Here is a 17,763-nt window from a genome sequence, read left to right as displayed (position 1 = left end):
TGTCAAACCCAAAGAAGACTTATTAAAAGCCATCAGGTGTGCTCCTCTTCCCTCAAACAAGGAACAATTGAAATCATTTCGGGGGCTAGTGGAGTATTATTCCAAGTTCGTACATAATTTTTCTCACAAAACTGAGGCATTGAGACAACTTCTCAAGAAAGGTGTGAAATTTGACTGGGGTCCACGACAATCTGATTCGTTTGAAACTATCAAACTTGAGATTGTCAATGCAGGTATTCTCTCCACATTTGAACCGGGCAGAGATACCTTTGTGACTGTTGATGCCAGTGCATATGGCATTGGTGCTATCCTGTCCCAGAAGAAATGTGACACAGAGAAAACGGTAGCTTTCGCTTCACGCACCCTTACGGGTTCGGAACGCAACTATGCGGTCATAGAACGTGAGGCGTTAGCTGCTGTTTGGGGCGTGTCGCACTTTCGCACATACATATGGGGCACGCACTTTTCACTAAGAACAGATCACAAGCCTCTCCTCAAAATACTTTCATCTGGGGGTGCCAGTAAAGGTTCCCCTCGCCTCATGAGATTTGCGGCAAAGTTACAAGAGTATGATTTTTCATTACAACACATTTCTGGTTGGAAGAATGTTCAAGCCGATTGCTTGTCTCGCCTCCCTGTTGATTGTGAAGAATGAAATGATTTTGATGATGAGACTGTGTGCTTAGTTGCTGATTTTGATGATGCTTGTTCAAATTGTTTTAATTCCATCTCTTGAGAGGAGTGGCATCAGGCTGTTTTAGCTGATTCAGATTTTGCAGAGCTGATTATTGCCATTCGCTTGGGGTGGAAACGTGAAGGTGACGTTAAACCTTCTTTACATAGTTTTGTGAAGGTACAGGAAGAACTCAGTGTGGGTAGTTCTGATGATTTTGTCTTGCGAGGTGAACGGTTTGTACCTCCCAATCCCCTTAAGAAGAGATTATTTACTCTGGCCCATGAAGGTCACCTTGGTCAGAGCATGACTAGTAAACATCTCAAAACTAACTTCTGGTGGCCAGGTCTAGATGATGATGTAAGACGATGGGTTGAGGACTGCTTAATGTGCAAAGAGAGTGAAAAGAGATTAAAAGTACATTCACGTCCCTTAGGGTCGATTTCCAGCTGTGGAGATCTACCTTGGAGCAAAGTTTGCTTGGACTTTATTGGTCCCATGGACTACTTGTCTGCTGATTGTCGTTTTGCGACTGTTTTAGTGGATGTGTGTTCACGATGGTTGTGTTTTGAAATCATGAAAAACATAACCACTGAAAATGTGTTTGGGTATCTTAAGTCTGTTTTTATGAAAGAAAGTTTTCCTAGTATATTGTTGACAGACAACGGTACACAATTGACCTCTTCCTCCATGCAGACATTCCTATCCAACCACGGCATTAGGCACATGCATACCTCTTTATACAATCCACAGGGGAACGGCATTGTGGAGCGCATGAACAGACTAATCAAAGGCGTCATTCAACTGGCTATACAAAGTCAACGTAATGTCCGTAGTGCTGTGGAGGAGGCTGTTTGGTCCTATAATACCACTGTTCATAGTGTTACTAATAGAGTTCCCTTTGAAAGCATGCGAGGTAGAGTCCCCAAGACTAAGATGGTCCCTCAGTGGTTGTTAGAGCTTAAGCCTCAAAGAATTGAAAGTCCTAGTACCAACTCCATGAATGACGGATGTTACTTCAAAGGGAAGATTGGTAGAGTCGATGTCGGTGACTACGTCAAGATAAAGTTGGGTAGGAAAGAGTCCGGGGTGAACAAGTTTTCAGATCCTCTTAAAGTCAAAGAGGTGCATAAGTGGCATGTTGTTCTCGAGAATGGGCAGAATTGGAACTTCAGAAGGATTGCTTTGTTTGCAAAAGGGAATAGTGATGTTGCTAAGGATGTATCTAGTTGTAAGGTTGCTGATGCTAAGCCTGATCCTGAGAGTGCTTCTTGTCCCAATAGTTCCGGAACCACTGGCAATCCCAAAATCATCCCTGGTAGGCCTGGGCGAGTAAATGAGCGAGTAAATGTGCCTGTACAAGAAGATTCTCGTTCCTTAAGACAGCGTAGTACTCCCAAGAAGTACGATGACTTTGTGATGTATTAATCATATCTCATATTTCTCTTTGCTTATCTTGATTGCTCTTCTTAATTGATTTTACGCACGTTATCCTAGAAGTACGATAATTTTGTAATGTATTAATTATACTTCTTTCCTGTCATTGTTTGCTTTTCTTGAATTGGTTATATGCACACATTCCCAGTATGCTTTTGTTCTACAATGTGCTCCTGTTTTCAGTTATGAAGTTTTATTTACTTCTCCCTCACCTTCTTACCTTGTGACCACATGATCTGTCTTTGTTCAATAAGAAGAGAAGATATGTTGTATCCTATGTCGCCCTGCCTCGGGCTGTGGAATGTGGAATCTGGAATCATGCATTGCATGCAGTTGGTTCCAGATCCCGACCATTCCGACTAGGCGGTTGCTGAGGCAGGAGGCTGTGTACTTCCTTCAAACTTCAATAAATCCTGCTGTTCCTTACTCACCTGGTCTCCGGAGTCCAATCCATCTACAATACCATGGTAATGTTTACACAGATCCCATTACCTTTCATTCCCCACATTTTTCCCCCTGGCCAGGCACGCCACAATTATTTCAAAGCTTTCATGCATATTCTAAAAATGTAAATCTACAAAACCAGAAAAATAGGAGCTCGGCATGCGATGAACGACACTAGTGTCTGATTCCAGCGGTGAAGACGATCCTGACAGTCGAGTGTGAGTCAGGCCATAGCGGACACCGGGCAATCCCCCAGTGCGCCGCACGGGTGGGGGCCGTTTTTGGACCCCAGGGGGCCGTTTTTGTTACATGGCTGTTTTTGCTGCAAAATCGGCCCTGTACCAAAATCGGCCGACAACTGGCCCCGGCAAAGAGCTTGGCGGCACCTCCAAACCCCCCCCTGAGACAGATTTCCACCGCCCCTTTCATGGTGAAGAGCTCGCCATAAAAAGGGTGGCAGAGAGGCATCCCTGCCACTCCTGGGTCTGGAGGTGCATGTAGGCTGGCACATGTTGTGCCTCCCTGTATTTAAACCCCCAGTTCTTGCACGGTGTGGCATGCATGCCACACCATGCAGGAATGAGCAGTCGGGCTGTCATGGTAGCAGTCTGCATGTTAGGCTCTCCTATGAACCTAACATACCAACGCTGTCAGACCGCTGCTGCACCACTGCCCACGATGGATTACAATCGTAATCCGGCAGGTGGGCACACTACGGCCTTGGTGGTCCTCCAGCAGAAGGCACTGTGGTGGCACCACTGGAGTACATAATCAGGCCCTAAGCTAAAAGGGAAAAAACGTCCCCATACTGCGTAGGTGAAAGGAAAAGACAGAGCAAAGACATGGGGTAGTGCTGTGAATACTGTTGTTCAGCAGCACAGTTAAAGCAGCTATAAAATACACAGTGTTTGAGTGGGGAAGGAGGAGTACAATGTTACACCAAAGAACTGCCACTTTTTTGAGGCTCTATCAGCCTAAAATTGCATTTGTGGAGAAAAGCGCCAAGAACTAAGGGGGAGGTGATTTAGCTGAGCATCTCTGTTGGAGGATTGGACATCAGCATTATTCGTGATGTCAGCCCTTTACTGGAAAGTATGACATAGAATATGACTGTGGCGGTTCACAGGGGGTTACAAGCGTGAAACCAGTTCTCTCTAGAGTAGGAAGGAGGGATGGCACAGTACCATGGGAGGTTATATTGGCAAATACCTTACCCCCCCCTGCCCCTGGGGTTCAGCTAAACGGTCCTGAGAGTGCAAAAGAGGTTGAAGTGCCAGCAGGGGCAGATGGGTCTGGAAGCCTGCTTAACCCCTTCCATGCTGGTGACGGAACCGTTCCGTCATCAGTCACGGCTGAGCTGTGCTGATGACGGAACCGTTCCGTCATGACCGTGCCCTGTTTTGGAATGTCCAGCACAGGGCGCGGCTTCGGCGCCGCGGTCAAGGTGTTAATGAAGCCATGTAGTTTGCATAACTCTCCTTCGGCCAAAGAAAAAGCCTTCCTGTTTGTCAGTGTGTCTTGAGCTTAACTGTAATATGGTAGAAAATAAGGTGGACCCTAAAAGACTGACTAACAATTATTAACTATAGTATGCAAATCTAGCTGACGCAAGTAGTGAATATAGCGAACATGTTGAGATTCCCCCAGTGCAGACCTCCAGTGAAGAGATATCATCGAACTCAGGCAGGAGGGTGACAGTCATATCCTCTTTTTGTGATGCCTAAGCCCCGAGGAGGTTTAGGCACAGAAATCACTGCTTCCGTGACTTTGCCGAGTAAATCTCAAGCAGCCCTTCCTGTTCTTCTTACTTCTTCTGATGCTCTATGTTCTAATCCAGCTATCTGACAGCTCAACTCTATTGCCGTCTCGGTTATCACAAGGACTTTTTGATCGAATTCACCAGATAGCCTCTCCATTCCAGGTGGGGCCGAAGAGTTTATATCACCATGCACTTCTTCAGAATTTACCAGAAAAGACCCCCCTCCCCATCACAGATACCTGTTCATCAATTACTTGAGATTATTTGCGTAACGATTAGGGGATTCAACACATCTCAACCAATGGCAATGGAAAAGCTACAGAGCCATTTGAGCAATATTGATAAGAAACGTTCATTTGTTACTGACAAAGTTGGATGGATTGGAGTTATCAATTTCAAAGGCATTCTACTAAGTTCATAATGAAATTTCAAGACTAAAAGACAAAACAAAAAACATTGGAAAATCATTAGTGCCACTTCAATCTTGAAGTCCCTGGAACCCATAAGAATGAGTGTGAAATAATATTTTGATAAAGAGATCGATACAGAGATATATTCTGCTAAAATCAACTCAGATTTTTCAATCATGAGTGCTCATTATACTCCTGTGCACATTGAACATTCCTAGTCTAATTATGCACGCACAACTCTGGTTTATTTCTCTGGTTACCATCTTAAAGACCAGATATTAACTAAGGTAATACATTGGAAATCTTTTGGATCAACAGAAGACTTTAAATTCCAGGACAATTCTGACATAGCTATTTCTTAAGCTTGGAAGGGGAAATAGTTTAAGAATATGTGTGCTTCTTCCATGGTGGTAGGAGCACAGGCGTCTGCTTTTCCGCATTTTAAGCTTAAATTACACTATAAGGGCAGATTTCTATTTATTTTCTTTCTATTGAGTTGGCTCAGGACATTTTAAGGATTTCTTGGTCCGGCAACTGGATGTTCATGTTTGTCTTGAGCGGCTATTTGCTTTATAGCTTCTGCTGATTTTTATCTCATTGTTTTTTTTCTTTTAGGATTATTAATTCTTTGGCTGTTTATCAGTAATGTGGGGCCAGATGTAGGTAGGCTTTTACCGGTCGGTAACGGCCGAATTCGGCCGTTACCGACCGGTAAAAGGCATTTGAGATGTAGGGGGCAGAATCGGTAAATTTACCGTTCTGTAAATTTACCGATAGGTAATTTTACAGAATCTGTAAATATACCGGTCGGTAAATTTACTGACCGGTATATTTACAGAATCTGTAAAATCGATATGTAGGTGGGACTCTTATGAGTCCCACAAGGCCTTAGAAATCGGTATTTTACCATCAAATTCAATTTGATGGTGAAATACCGATTCAGGTGTGCATGCAAATGTGCGCATGCACACCTGTGCCATATGACAGGCAGACCTGCCCTTAGGGCAGGTATGCCTGCCATATGGCCCCCGAACCTTTTTTGGGGGTGCTAGAGGGTGTCAAAGTGACACCCCCTGCACCCTTGCCAAAAATCTGTATTTACCGATCGGTAAATACCGACCTGTAATGCCCCATTCATTCCTATGGGCTTCAAAGCCCATAGGAATGAATGGAGCATTACAGGTCGGTATTTACCGAATCGGTAAATACCGACTTTTACCGATTCGGTAAATAAACATCTGGATTTCCCTACATCTCCCCCCTTCATATTTACCGACTTTTAAATACCGAATCGGTAAAATTCGGTATTTAAGGGTCGGTAAATATGCTTTACCTACATCTAGCCCCTGGTGTAGTATTTGGAGGTAACATTTAGTAATGTTTGTAAGGATCGTGTCCACCATACCTGCCTCCACAGATGCACAAAGTGCAATGCCATGAAATTAAATGAATGACTGAAATGAATAGAATGAAATTCGTTTGTAAAGCGCATGCTTACTCGGAAGCATCCCAGCGCTGGGTGGGTGATCCAGAGGAAGGATTTGGAGTTATGGGAAGAGCCAGGTTTTGAAATGTATCCAAAAGATGGAGTGGGAAGGTTCCCTACGGAGGGAAAGTGGGAGTGTGCTCCAAAGCTTGGTGGCATGTGTGAAAAAATCCTGCCCCCACTTCTTGCTCTTTTAATTCTAGGCACTTCTACCAGATTCAGCGAGTTGGAACAAAGATTTCTGAAGGATTTATATGGGCGGATCATATCTTTAATGATGGGGGACCTTTACCTCCCAGAGATTTGTGGACTATGCATAAGGCCTTAAAGTGGATTCTCTCCTGCACTGGGAGCCAGTGCAAGGTGCGCAGAGCGACGATTGCTGGTGCCGGTAAGCAATCGTGCACCGCGTTCTAAGCAATCTGGAGCCTAGCAAACACTGAAGTGGGGGCTCCCAGATAAAGGGCATTGCAGTAATCTATCCTCGATAGAATCAAGGCCTGTGTCAGTAGCTTTTTAGCTGGAGGTGGGGGGAGTAGGGGCAGGACTTTGCGAAGCATTTTAAGCAGGCCAAAGCAAGATGCTACTGTCCTCCTAGCTTGAGTTCTGAAGGAAAGATCTTGGTCAAGGCATACGCCTAGGCTTTTTGTTTCAGGCTTTGAGACCGGTGCTGGCTCCATACAACCTGACCAGAGGTCATCGAGGCGAGAGCTTGGATAGCTGCTGAGCAACATCAGCTCGGTTTTGTCGCTGTTGAGCTTAAGAAGGGAGAGGCTCATTCATTTAGCCACTTCCTCCAGACAGGAAAGGAGGTCAGTGGATGACTGACCAGCTTGATTTAGTGCTGCAACTATCTGCATGTCGTCAACATATGAGAAAGGGGCAACAACGTCAACTAGTGGGGCCATATACACATTGAAAAGAGTTGGACTCAAGGAAGAACCCTGAGGGGACTCCACACTGCAAGGGTAGGGGATCTGAAGTGATGTCATCTTCGAACACCTGAAAGCACCTACCTTCCAAGAAGGATTGAAGCCAGGCAAGAGCTTGGCCTGACATTCCTTTGTCCCTGAGACGGTGGACCAGAATTTGATGGTTCACCATGTCAAAGGCTGCGCTCAAGTCAAGGAGAATGATCACGGCTGAGCCTCCTGAGTCAAGGATCCTTCTTGATTCCTCTACCACTCTTAACAAAGCGGTATTGGTATCTTGGCACCTATGGAAACCAGTCTGAGATGGATGGAGTAGGACATAGGACTCGAGAAAGGTAGAAAGTACGTGGTTCATATGCTTTTCCGCCATCTTGCTTACTCCAGGAAGGAGTGAGATGGGTCGGTAATTGCCCAGATTGTTAGGGTCTAAATTAAGTTTCTTTATGAGGGCTTTAATCATGGCTCTCTTCCACTCAGGGGGGACCAGGCCCGAGGCGAAGGAGACATTGATTATCCTCAGGATGGGGGAGGCAACTATTGAGGCAGCCATTTTCAACACATTAAGGGGTAAGGGTTCGAGGGGTGATCCACTTTTCACCGAGGCCAGAATAGGCAGAAAGGGATCAAGGGTCAAAGGAGTGATGGTCTCCAAGAGGGGGGCATTCTCAGCTCGACTGGAGGCTATACTGTTAGTGATAAAAACATTATCTTTTACGGGGAGGAGCTTGAGAATAGTTTGCACTTTGGTGAAGAAAAATAGTGCAAGATCATTACATCGGTGACCGGAGGTGTCAGGAATCATCGGTGGGTCAGGGACTTTATGTCGTTTTTTGCAATCTGGAAAGTTTCCCTGGGGTAATTTGCGGCCAGAGCGATCTTATTCTGGAAGTACAGAGCTTGGGCTTTCTTAATCTCCCTTTGTAGGTTCGTAACATTTCTCTATATTCTAGCTTCTTGGTGTGGGAGAAGTCTTTCCTCCATAACCTCTCTGACTTTTTGCAATGCTGTTTCAGAAGATGTAGGTCAGGGGTAAACCATGCTGATTTATCAGATCCAGCCTTTTCCGTATAATTTTTTTTGGAGTACTAGATTGAGTGTACCCTTGATCCAGGAATTGAAGCTATTATACGCTGTCGCAGGGTTGGGGTCCGGGGCAGGTGGGAACTGTCCAAGTGCATGGGACCAGTCTTCTAGTGGGAGTCTGGCCTAGGGGCAACTAGTAGGTTGAGTCAGCTGAGTGTTAAATCTTGTGATAGCGGGGGACCAGGATAAGTGGACTAGGAAATGGTTCGACCAGCGGAGGGGGATCGGAGGTTTACCTTCTAAATCTACCAGACTGGAGAAAATAGGGTAGAGACAATGCCCTTTGATATAGGTGAGTCGGAAGATCTTCTGCTGAAGATGATAGGAAGCAAGATCTTGGACAAGCTCCCTGGCGATCGCCATGGATGGATCGTCGAAGTGTATATTAAGATTGCCTAAGAGTGTAAAATTTGCAGAGGCCATAGTTGCTTCTAACAAGGAGCTGCAGAATTGGCCTAGGGCACCAGGGGGTGATATATGAGAAGACCTGCAAAAGTAAATGAGGGGGAGAATTTGATGGAGAACAGAGCATTCTCACAATCTGCTGTTGGGCTGCCAAGGAGACGGCAGGTCATGTCATTTTTATAAATAATGGGGATGCCACCGCCCAAACCTGTCGTTCTATCTAGCCTTTGGATTAGATATCCCGGCGACGGGCTCTGACTATATCAGGCTCTGAACTTGCAGAGAGCCATGTCTCGGTCAGGAACGGAACTTCTGGTTCAAGCTCTGCCAGCAGCAGTGAGATCTCTATTGAGTGTTTTGGTTGAGATCTACAATTGAGAAGTAGTAGGTGAAAAGATTTTCCCGTGACAGCCGAGGGCTGGGGGGAGGCCAGAAGCTCAAAGTGGCAGTGTGTACATTTGTGCTTTGGGTCCTCTGGCATGATCAATTGAGCGCATTGTGGCCCTAGAGGCTTGTTCAGCTGCCACAACTGGGTGCTGGTGTAGCCGCATCGATTGGAGTGCGTGGGAGCAGGGGTACTGGCCCCTGGGCCCAGTCGGGCATGGACGGGCGCAGACGAGCTTGCCCTAGGCGCGCCTTTGGCGTGCCAAAGTCGTGCATCCGCTGCGCGGTCGCGACATCAGATGCTTTTATCGGCGTCGGCTGAGTGGCAGGAGGTGAGGCTAGAACGCTAACCTAATGTGTCTGCGCTGTTCTTGTCCCTTCCCCCGAGTACAGCACGATTCCCCAAATACAATTAAAAATTAAAGAAGAGCAGCTGAGCATTGAACACAACTCCCCTTGTGCAAATAGCACCACATTTGAAGGAAGGGGCTATTGTAGCTGAAGGGGTAAGACAATCACTGCCCTCATAGAAGCCCTAGAGGGAGGGTATGGATGGAAGGGGTGAATTGGGATTGATACATGAGATGTGACAAAAACTGGTAGTGATCAGAGGTTTTCTTCTTTTAGACAGTCATCAAAAGTTTCATACAGCAGTAAAGTGGATTAGCACCTTTGGATCAGGTGTATTGTTTCTTGAAGAGACCCTTCTGAAATCCAATAATTCTAAGATTTCCATCCCTTGGCTTCATATAACTTATTCACGGTCCATCGAGTGGTGACTCTCTCTTTTGTTCATTAAACTGGAATTTAGAGGATTAAAACAATGATAATTTAGGGAGATAGTTATGACCTGCTGTAGGTTTTCAAAACAATAACTTTGTGAGTTACTATGACCCTGTTAAAGATCAGGTTGAAGCTCTGCAGCATGTAAATTCTTTGTCTCTACATTCGAATGGTCCTAATATTTTTGGAGGTGATTTTAACATTATCCAGGCTCCAGATTTAGAAGCCTAGAGAAGTGGGAAACAATGCAAACCAAAAACGGAGTCATTTATTTCAACCTTTAAATAAGATTTTGGTTTAATAGACCATTAGAGGGAACAGTTTCCCTTGCAAAAGCATTTTACATGTTTTTCAGCAAGATTCAATTGGGCATCTAGCATATATTTCTTTTTAATCTCTCCGTGCTCAGTCTGCAAAGGTTCTTCAATAATATATAACAGATTTTTACTCCATACTCTTATCTCCATAGAGACTGATCTCAACTTAGGCCCTACACCACATAGAAGGTGGTACTTCAACAAATGAATGCTCTTTTAGTCAGAATGGGTGTCATCCACTCACAATTTCATCATAGAGTTTTTTATTAAATCTTGGAACTGCACCAATTTTTGATAGTTTGTGATACCTTCAAGGCTGTTTTTAGAGGGCATGTTACGGTCCATTCAGCAAAATTGCTTAGGGGACGGAGAGCTGTGATGATGTTATATCAAAAGGGAGTAGAAAGAGCAACTGTCGCAGTCCATTTTTCTAATTCTAAAGTTAGCCTTCAAAACTTGGTTCACACCAACCTAATCTTGAGGGACCATTTTATAGCTTCAGTCCTTTTAAAAGGTCTATGGGTAAGTCTATGAAAAGAATGAGCATGTGGGCAGGATGCTAGTGTGGTCTATAAAAATGAGGGCCAAATAAAACTTTATTAAAGGCATTATTCATCCTGTAACAAAGTTATCTGTTCTTGATCAGAGTTCTATCCAACAGGTTTTTCATAATCATTATAATCCCATTTATCCCTCAGTCTGATGGGGTCTTTGACTATAATCACATTACAGAGTTCTTAGGGAAAATGGATTTTCCAAGTCTTTCTATTGATAAAAAATTGAACTTAATCAACTTCTTTAAAGTGGATTAATTTGAAACTGTATTAAACAGATTCACAAATGGAAAAGCCACAGGCAGCAATAGGATACTGACAGAGTTGTTTAAAAACATTTTCCTGAATGACATGAAGTTATGGTAATGATATTTAATTCGATTTTATGCGGGGTGCCAGGTTCTTTGTTAGATGCCATAGTTGTTAGTACTTAAAAAAAGGAGAAACCTGCTTTGAATCCTAATTCCCTTAATCCCATACATTTAATGCTGATTATAAATTCTTCAATTGCTAATACGGTTATGGTGGTAGTGCATAGTTTAATACATCAGGATCAGAATGGTTGTTTGTTTAATAGGTCTTTTTCAGCAAATATCCACTATAGGCAATTGGTTTTTTTTTTCACAAAAGAACTACAAAAAATGTATTCTGAATTTTGGAGGTGTATTCGTTTGCCACTCCTAATGTTAAAAGATCTTGATGTAGGTGCTTCAGCTTCAATAAAAATAAATTCAACTTAAGAGGGTGAAATCAATATTTCCCACTGGTCCCGTCAAACTGTCCAATATCTCCCATTTTATTTGCTTTATTTATCAAGCTGCTGACTATTGGTATTCGTAACAAAAAATTTGATCTGTCCTCCTGCTCAGGGGATTTTAAAATTAAAAATGCATGCATATGCTTTAGTCTCAGAGTGGAAAAATCCAATATCTAAACTCTGCTGTACAAAATTCATGAAGTTGCCTTAATTAGGGGTATTACAATAATCAAGAAAAATTTGACATTTTGTTACTTAATGCTTCTATTGATGTTCTTTCTTCGGGGTTAGGCATCCCATCCCACTAGGTATTTGATAATTATATTACTTCTAAATATGGTGACTATTAAACTGAATTATATGGCTACATTAGCAAAAGTGTGACATCTTTTTACTAAGTGGAAAAGGCTGCCTTTATCAATCTCGACAGAGTAGTGTAGCTAAAGATGACTATGGGCCCGATTAGGATGGCGGTGGGACCGCCACTAACAGCCCGTCAGTGGCGGTCCCACCGTCATCAGACCCACCACATCCGCCTGCCATATTACAATGGCGGGTGGATGTGTGGTGGTCGGAAAGACCAACCTCCATGCATCAGATGGACTCCTTGAGCCCGCCGGTTGGCCTCGTATCCCCTACAATGGTGGCGGTGCCTGCCAGGCACTGCTTTAGATTTTACGATGTCCCTTTCCGTCTGCCTGTTCATGGGGGTTAACCCGCCTCAAAGAGGCAAACGGAAAGGGACTTTGGGGGCCCTTACCCCAGGCCTTACGGCTTGGGCACTGGGGGTACCTATGGTGCCCCCATACATATCCCTGCACAATGTGGCAGGTACCACATGGTGCCTGCCCCGTAGTGCAGGGATATGTACAGTGTTCCATTTTTGCATTGCCGCGGGTGCTACACCCAGCAGGACCTGCTGCTATGGAAAATATAGGCATTGCATCAGCCGTTGTGGTGGTCGCATCGTAATGCCTACTGTGGAACTGCCAACAGCCTGTCGGGCGGTCCTGTCTGCAAAAGGGCCATGCTAATCAGGCCGTATATTGCTGTAGTTTATTTTATCATTCACTAAAGCTCCTATTAAGCTGCCCAGAAGGTTTTTCAGAAGCTGACTCAGTGATTCATAAATTCATTTAGAATTACTGGCATTCTTGTCTATAGCTCTGCTATTTACAACTAAATAAAGACCATGGTGGATTGGCCTTGCATCACCTGCATAACCTGCATCGTTATTATCAGGGGCATATTGGATACTATTTCCAGGTTGAATGATGTACACTCTGCTCCAGTTTTAGACAACTGTGTGTTCCAAGATAGAGGCCTGAGGGATTCGTTTACCATGTTTCTCAAAATATTTATGGTCCTCACAAGAATGAACATTTAAAGGAGCACACTATCACAGACTGTCATGAATTTGAATTTTAGACCTTAAAAGATTGCACAGAATTTGATTTATCTCTTTCAAATACTGAGATTCTAAAGTGAAACAGCTTGTGATACCTAACGGTAGCAGATTTTAAGTATATCTCTGAATGGAAATCATGAGGGCAGTTGGGTTTCTAGGTACTTTTGAGGGAGACGTGTTGTGTTTTTTAATAAAAAATAAAGAAACTACGGAATCTTAGGCAGTAATACCCAGCTTGGGATGACGAATAGTCCTGTACAATTTTAAAAGTTATTTTTAAATAAAAACTCAGAGGGATTGGCTTCTGAGAGAGAACTGGTTTAGAACAACATGAACTAAGTGAAGGAATGTATCTCAGTGCAGTTATAAGTTGGTCAGAGCTCCTAAATTTATAAAAAAAATAGTTTTTCAGTTTATAGTCTAAAGATGATTAATATGTTTTAACCATCTTCCCAAAATCACTGATTTAGATGTCAGTTCGAGGATGGGGACAGGCAACATGTTATAGCCATATGCCTTCTCTCTTTTTTTAATCAGCTTTTCTCATTCACTAAGGGCCTTATTACAAATGTCTGACCACCGCTACACTACAGGCCCTAACAGGGCCCTATACCTCTTCTGGGTCAGGGGATGTATGTGGGTGGGCACATGCTGTGCCCCCCTGGAATTGAATCCCCTTTCCCACATGTAGTGGTATGCACAACCCAGTGCATGCCATGCCATGCAGAAATCTGCAGTTGGTGCTCTCACGGTAGCAGTCTGCATGTTAGGCTCTCCTATGAGCCTAACAAACCACTGCTGTGGGACCACCACAGCACCACACACCCAACCTGGGTTATATTTGTAATCTGGCAGGTGGGCACACCATGGCTTTGGCAGTCCTCCAGCGGATGGCACAGTGGCAGCGCCGATGGAGGACCACCAAACTTGTAATGAAGCCCTAATTGACTAATTAATGGCTATGTTTCTTTTGATACATACAATTTTGCTTGGATTAATTAGAGATGATGGTCCTTTATCAGCTTCAGAACATAACTGTGTTTAAAATATTATGTGGGTAGCGCGTTCCTTTACTTCACTGCATAGGAATACTACTGATGTACTACTCTTAGTTCACTTGAAATTAAAAAAGAATTGAGTTTGTTTTTAATACTTTCTGCAAGAAGAATGAATCAGGTGGCTTAATACCATGTACCGTAACAGAATTTCTGCATTATATGAGAGTTCGTGTTGAGAGGAGTTTATATAGCTTAGCAGGAATATATTTACTTCTTTGAAATATTTTTCAGTCTAAATTTATGATTAATTTTCTAGTTTAAGATTATATGATCAGAGATTACTGTTTATCTTTTTAATACATTACAGAATGTCAAATTATGTGCTATTTATATTTGTCATGCTACCTAATAACAAAAATAAACTGTAGAAATGGAAAACATGTCTTCGAATAGCCAGCTAAATAGTGCTTTTCCTTGAATTCTGCTTTATCCACAGTCTTACCAATGTAAGCAAACAATATTTTGAATAGATAGTTCTCACTGCCAACTTACACACTTCCAACCAAGCACAATCTACAATGAAGGAGATACATGTTCTGAAAGTACTTCAACACCACTTCAGGTGTATGGAGAGCTATCTGGATGCTTCCATTATAAAATGTCATGACACCAGCGTTATAGTTTTGGCTGCAGCATTTAGGCGTGCCAATCCATCTTCCTGCACCTCAAAATGTTAATATATATAATACAATCTGTATGTATGAAAGGCCAACTACATGGCAGACTGTCTCATTTAAATCTGACTCCCATCACATCTTGACTTTTACAATCTGATCTAGATTGGTCTTCTGTGTATAACATATACATAAATCAAAGGGGGGAGGTAGAGGAGACTGACAAAAATAACTTGTCCTCCTATTGAAATAAACCATAAACAAAGAGAGCTTGTCCATCACTCTTGGACTTGACTTCAACTTCTGGTTTGGAAAACAGAATATTTCCTTTAGATAACCCTCACCTATTAGGGTTTCCCCTTGGTCGCATGCTTCATCATTGGGTCCTTCCTGTTCTGCTGCAGAATGGGAAGTGCTGCGACCTACGAGTTACGCGGGATTACTTTTTGTTGTTGTTTTTAATAGATGAAAAAAAGATGTAAAAGAAATATGAGGGGGGCGGTTGAGAAAGATTAAAATTCTTGTCTAGTAGAAAAATAATTGTATTTGTACCTCTAACCTGTATGGTTAAAAAATGGGGAGAAAGTTAAACATAATGAAATTATGTTCCTAAGTTTCAGAAGTCTACATGTTTCAAGCCCTACCACAATGATTTTCATCAGGACTAAGGATTGTTCCTATTTTCTTTACATCTCTTTTCATCTACTCTCTTCTAAAAATGTGCTTCCACATAACTCGTAGGTCGCAGCAGGCCCTGTTCTGCAGTGAAACGGGAAGGGCCCAATGATTAACCATGCCACCAAGGGGAAACCCTTCTTTATACTACACCATGATTTCAACTGTCCCAGTATCATGTGCCCTGTAAAGTGGTTTGATGACCCTATGAGGCAGGCCTACACAAGTAATTCTCCTGATTTAAAAGAGACAAAAAATTGCAGTGGTCCAACATGGAAGATAGATCCTTACCCAGCAGCCCATGCGTCTGAGAAGAAAGCTGATGGCTGTCCAGAGTATATAGACCCAAAAAATCTCGCTGATCCGAATGCTTCTTTGGTCGCCGATGAAGAACAATCTCAAAGGTAGCTTCTTGGCCCATGGTAACTATCATCTTGTAGCCATTTAAAATGGAAAGGTTAAACCTAGGGGTATAAAGAAAGATACGTTGTATAGCCTGCATGCAGTTGTTTGACATCTGCTTTTACACAATTTTTATTCTACACCTTTAAATTCATACCTGCCCTTTTTATTTCAATAATGAACAATTTTCTCATTAAAAAGACACTGCTGTGAAAATATTTGAAGTCAATCCAAGAATTTGAACATAAAGAGATCAACTCCATCCTCTCAAATGGACTTTCCTTTGAGGCATATCTCCATTCTGTTAATTGAAAAAAGCGCCCAAGTAGTGCCTAAGGGCAGGATATTTCACCATTCCAAATGATGATGAAGTAAGCATGTGAGCTTCTCATATTGATCATAAAGATGAGCGCAGTCCTAATAAGCAGAAAGAACAAAGGGAGTTGGCACCATTAAATCTACAGGGTGATAGGCCTATTAAGTGACAAAAAAAGTCCTCTCTTAAGATGTCTCATGTATATGCTTTTGTGCTGCATCTCCCGTCACACTGTATGGGGTCGAGCCGCACAGACACTTCTCAGTTTATTGGACAAATACTTCTAATGTGTAACCTGAACCAACCAGAAATAATCCTTGAGTCACGATTACCCAATAATACCAATTAAAACTCCTCAGCCTCAAGACTCAGTACAGCCCTGAAGTGGCCTGAGAAAAAGAGCATGGTCCAAACGTGTCAACATCAAGAATGGAAACTTCTTGGTAAATACCCGGGGTGAACACTCTGTAGCATATAAAGAATAGACCTATTTATAACTCTCATATGCCCTCTAAACAGTTGCCTTTTTTAGTGAAAGGAATGGGCACTCTACAAAGCAATAAACCTTTGATTGTTCGAGTCATGAATTATAGATGGTGTTATCTGAAAAACAAGTGATCTAGAATGTTTCTCAGAAATCCATTAATTGAAGATTGTTTTAAATATGAATGCCTATTTGTATTTCTGCACATTGCACTTTTTCTTAGTAGCGGGCATTACTAATCTACAAACTGAAACTTTTTTATAATTGTTTGATCGATGACCAGTTCTTATAGATGTTGGCTGTTTTTCACTATACATTTTTTTATTTATTGTGTGCTCCTTCATTGTTTGCCTGACTTTAGGCCTGATTTATATGTTGGCGGAGAGGGAACTCCATCGAAACGAAGCAGGAGTTACCTCCCCACCAGCAAAGTTGTCCGACCACCTAATTTAGATGCTGGCAGACCTTAAGTTTGGCAACTGTGGTGTTTACTCTGTTACCCCTGAGGCCAAACTTCTCCGACAGTCCAACGGAGTAAGAACAATAGGAAAAATGGCTATATGTCCATTCACCAATTAGGCTGGGCACACACATAGTGTTTTTACTGTCTGTCACCACCAGGCACTCCCTGGCGCTGAGAGACAGTAAAAAAGAAATAATGCCCCATTCACCATGGGATATGACTCTCATGGTAAGGGAGGCATTACCTTTTTCATTTTCAAAAAGAAAATCCCGTTTTGGGATTTCTTTTTGAAAATAGAAATTGGTGTGAGACTCTGTCATGTTGATGGATCACTGTACCAAACAGTGAAATGCATAGAAAGGAACTGCTGTGATGGCAGTTCCTGACACTGCTTTAAAAGACTACCAGCTTGGTGGTCATTTAGAAATCTAGCAGGTATCATCTCCTTCAAGGCAACGGAGTAATTGGTCCATCCCCCTGGTAGAGAAACAAGCCACCTGCCAGGATCTAAAACTGCCACTTAGTTTCAGGCCCCCCTACTTACATTTATTCTGACTTTTGTAACTGTGTTGTACTTCTCTTTCATTAATTGATATGCAGAGCAAATGTATTTTTAGGTCGAGCCTACTAGATAGTGCATGCGCTGTTTGTTGTAGGCATATTGTGGCATACCATGAAAATATAGGGGTTTGGAGCCTGCCCGTTGTTTGCCACTGGTTTGTTTTTCTTGTAACTCTCATTTGCCTGCTTCTTATTCATGTCCCAGCTTCTCAACCTTGTGTTTGTCCCGATCGATATTTGGACAAAAAAACGAAATAAAAATATTGTGATACAAAAATATTGTGCCAAGAATATCAGGATGTTGAAAATATTATCAACAGGAATATCAAAGGTATAAATATTATTTTAAGTGTTATTT

At 42.6% G+C, this 17,763-nt stretch overlaps 1 protein-coding gene across 3 annotated transcripts in view; it reads right to left on the bottom strand.

Annotated features, from left to right (window-relative positions):
- LOC144782330 (inter-alpha-trypsin inhibitor heavy chain H3-like) overlaps nt 1-17,763 on the bottom strand; it is a 397,194-nt gene that overhangs the window by 25,162 nt on the left and 354,269 nt on the right. For all 3 annotated transcript variants that reach the window (XM_078661645.1, XM_078661643.1, XM_078661644.1), the window contains one exon: nt 15,471-15,643. In XM_078661645.1, the coding sequence (XP_078517771.1) occupies nt 15,471-15,643 (173 nt within the window). The remainder of the gene's footprint in view (nt 1-15,470; nt 15,644-17,763) is intronic.

The sequence above is a fragment of the Lissotriton helveticus genome, chromosome 9, assembly GCF_964261635.1.
Source record: "Lissotriton helveticus chromosome 9, aLisHel1.1, whole genome shotgun sequence".
In the NCBI taxonomy this organism is placed as follows: domain Eukaryota; kingdom Metazoa; phylum Chordata; class Amphibia; order Caudata; family Salamandridae; genus Lissotriton; species Lissotriton helveticus.
The sequence above is the reverse complement of the archived record's forward strand: the minus strand, read 5'-3'. Positions and strand labels throughout refer to the sequence as shown.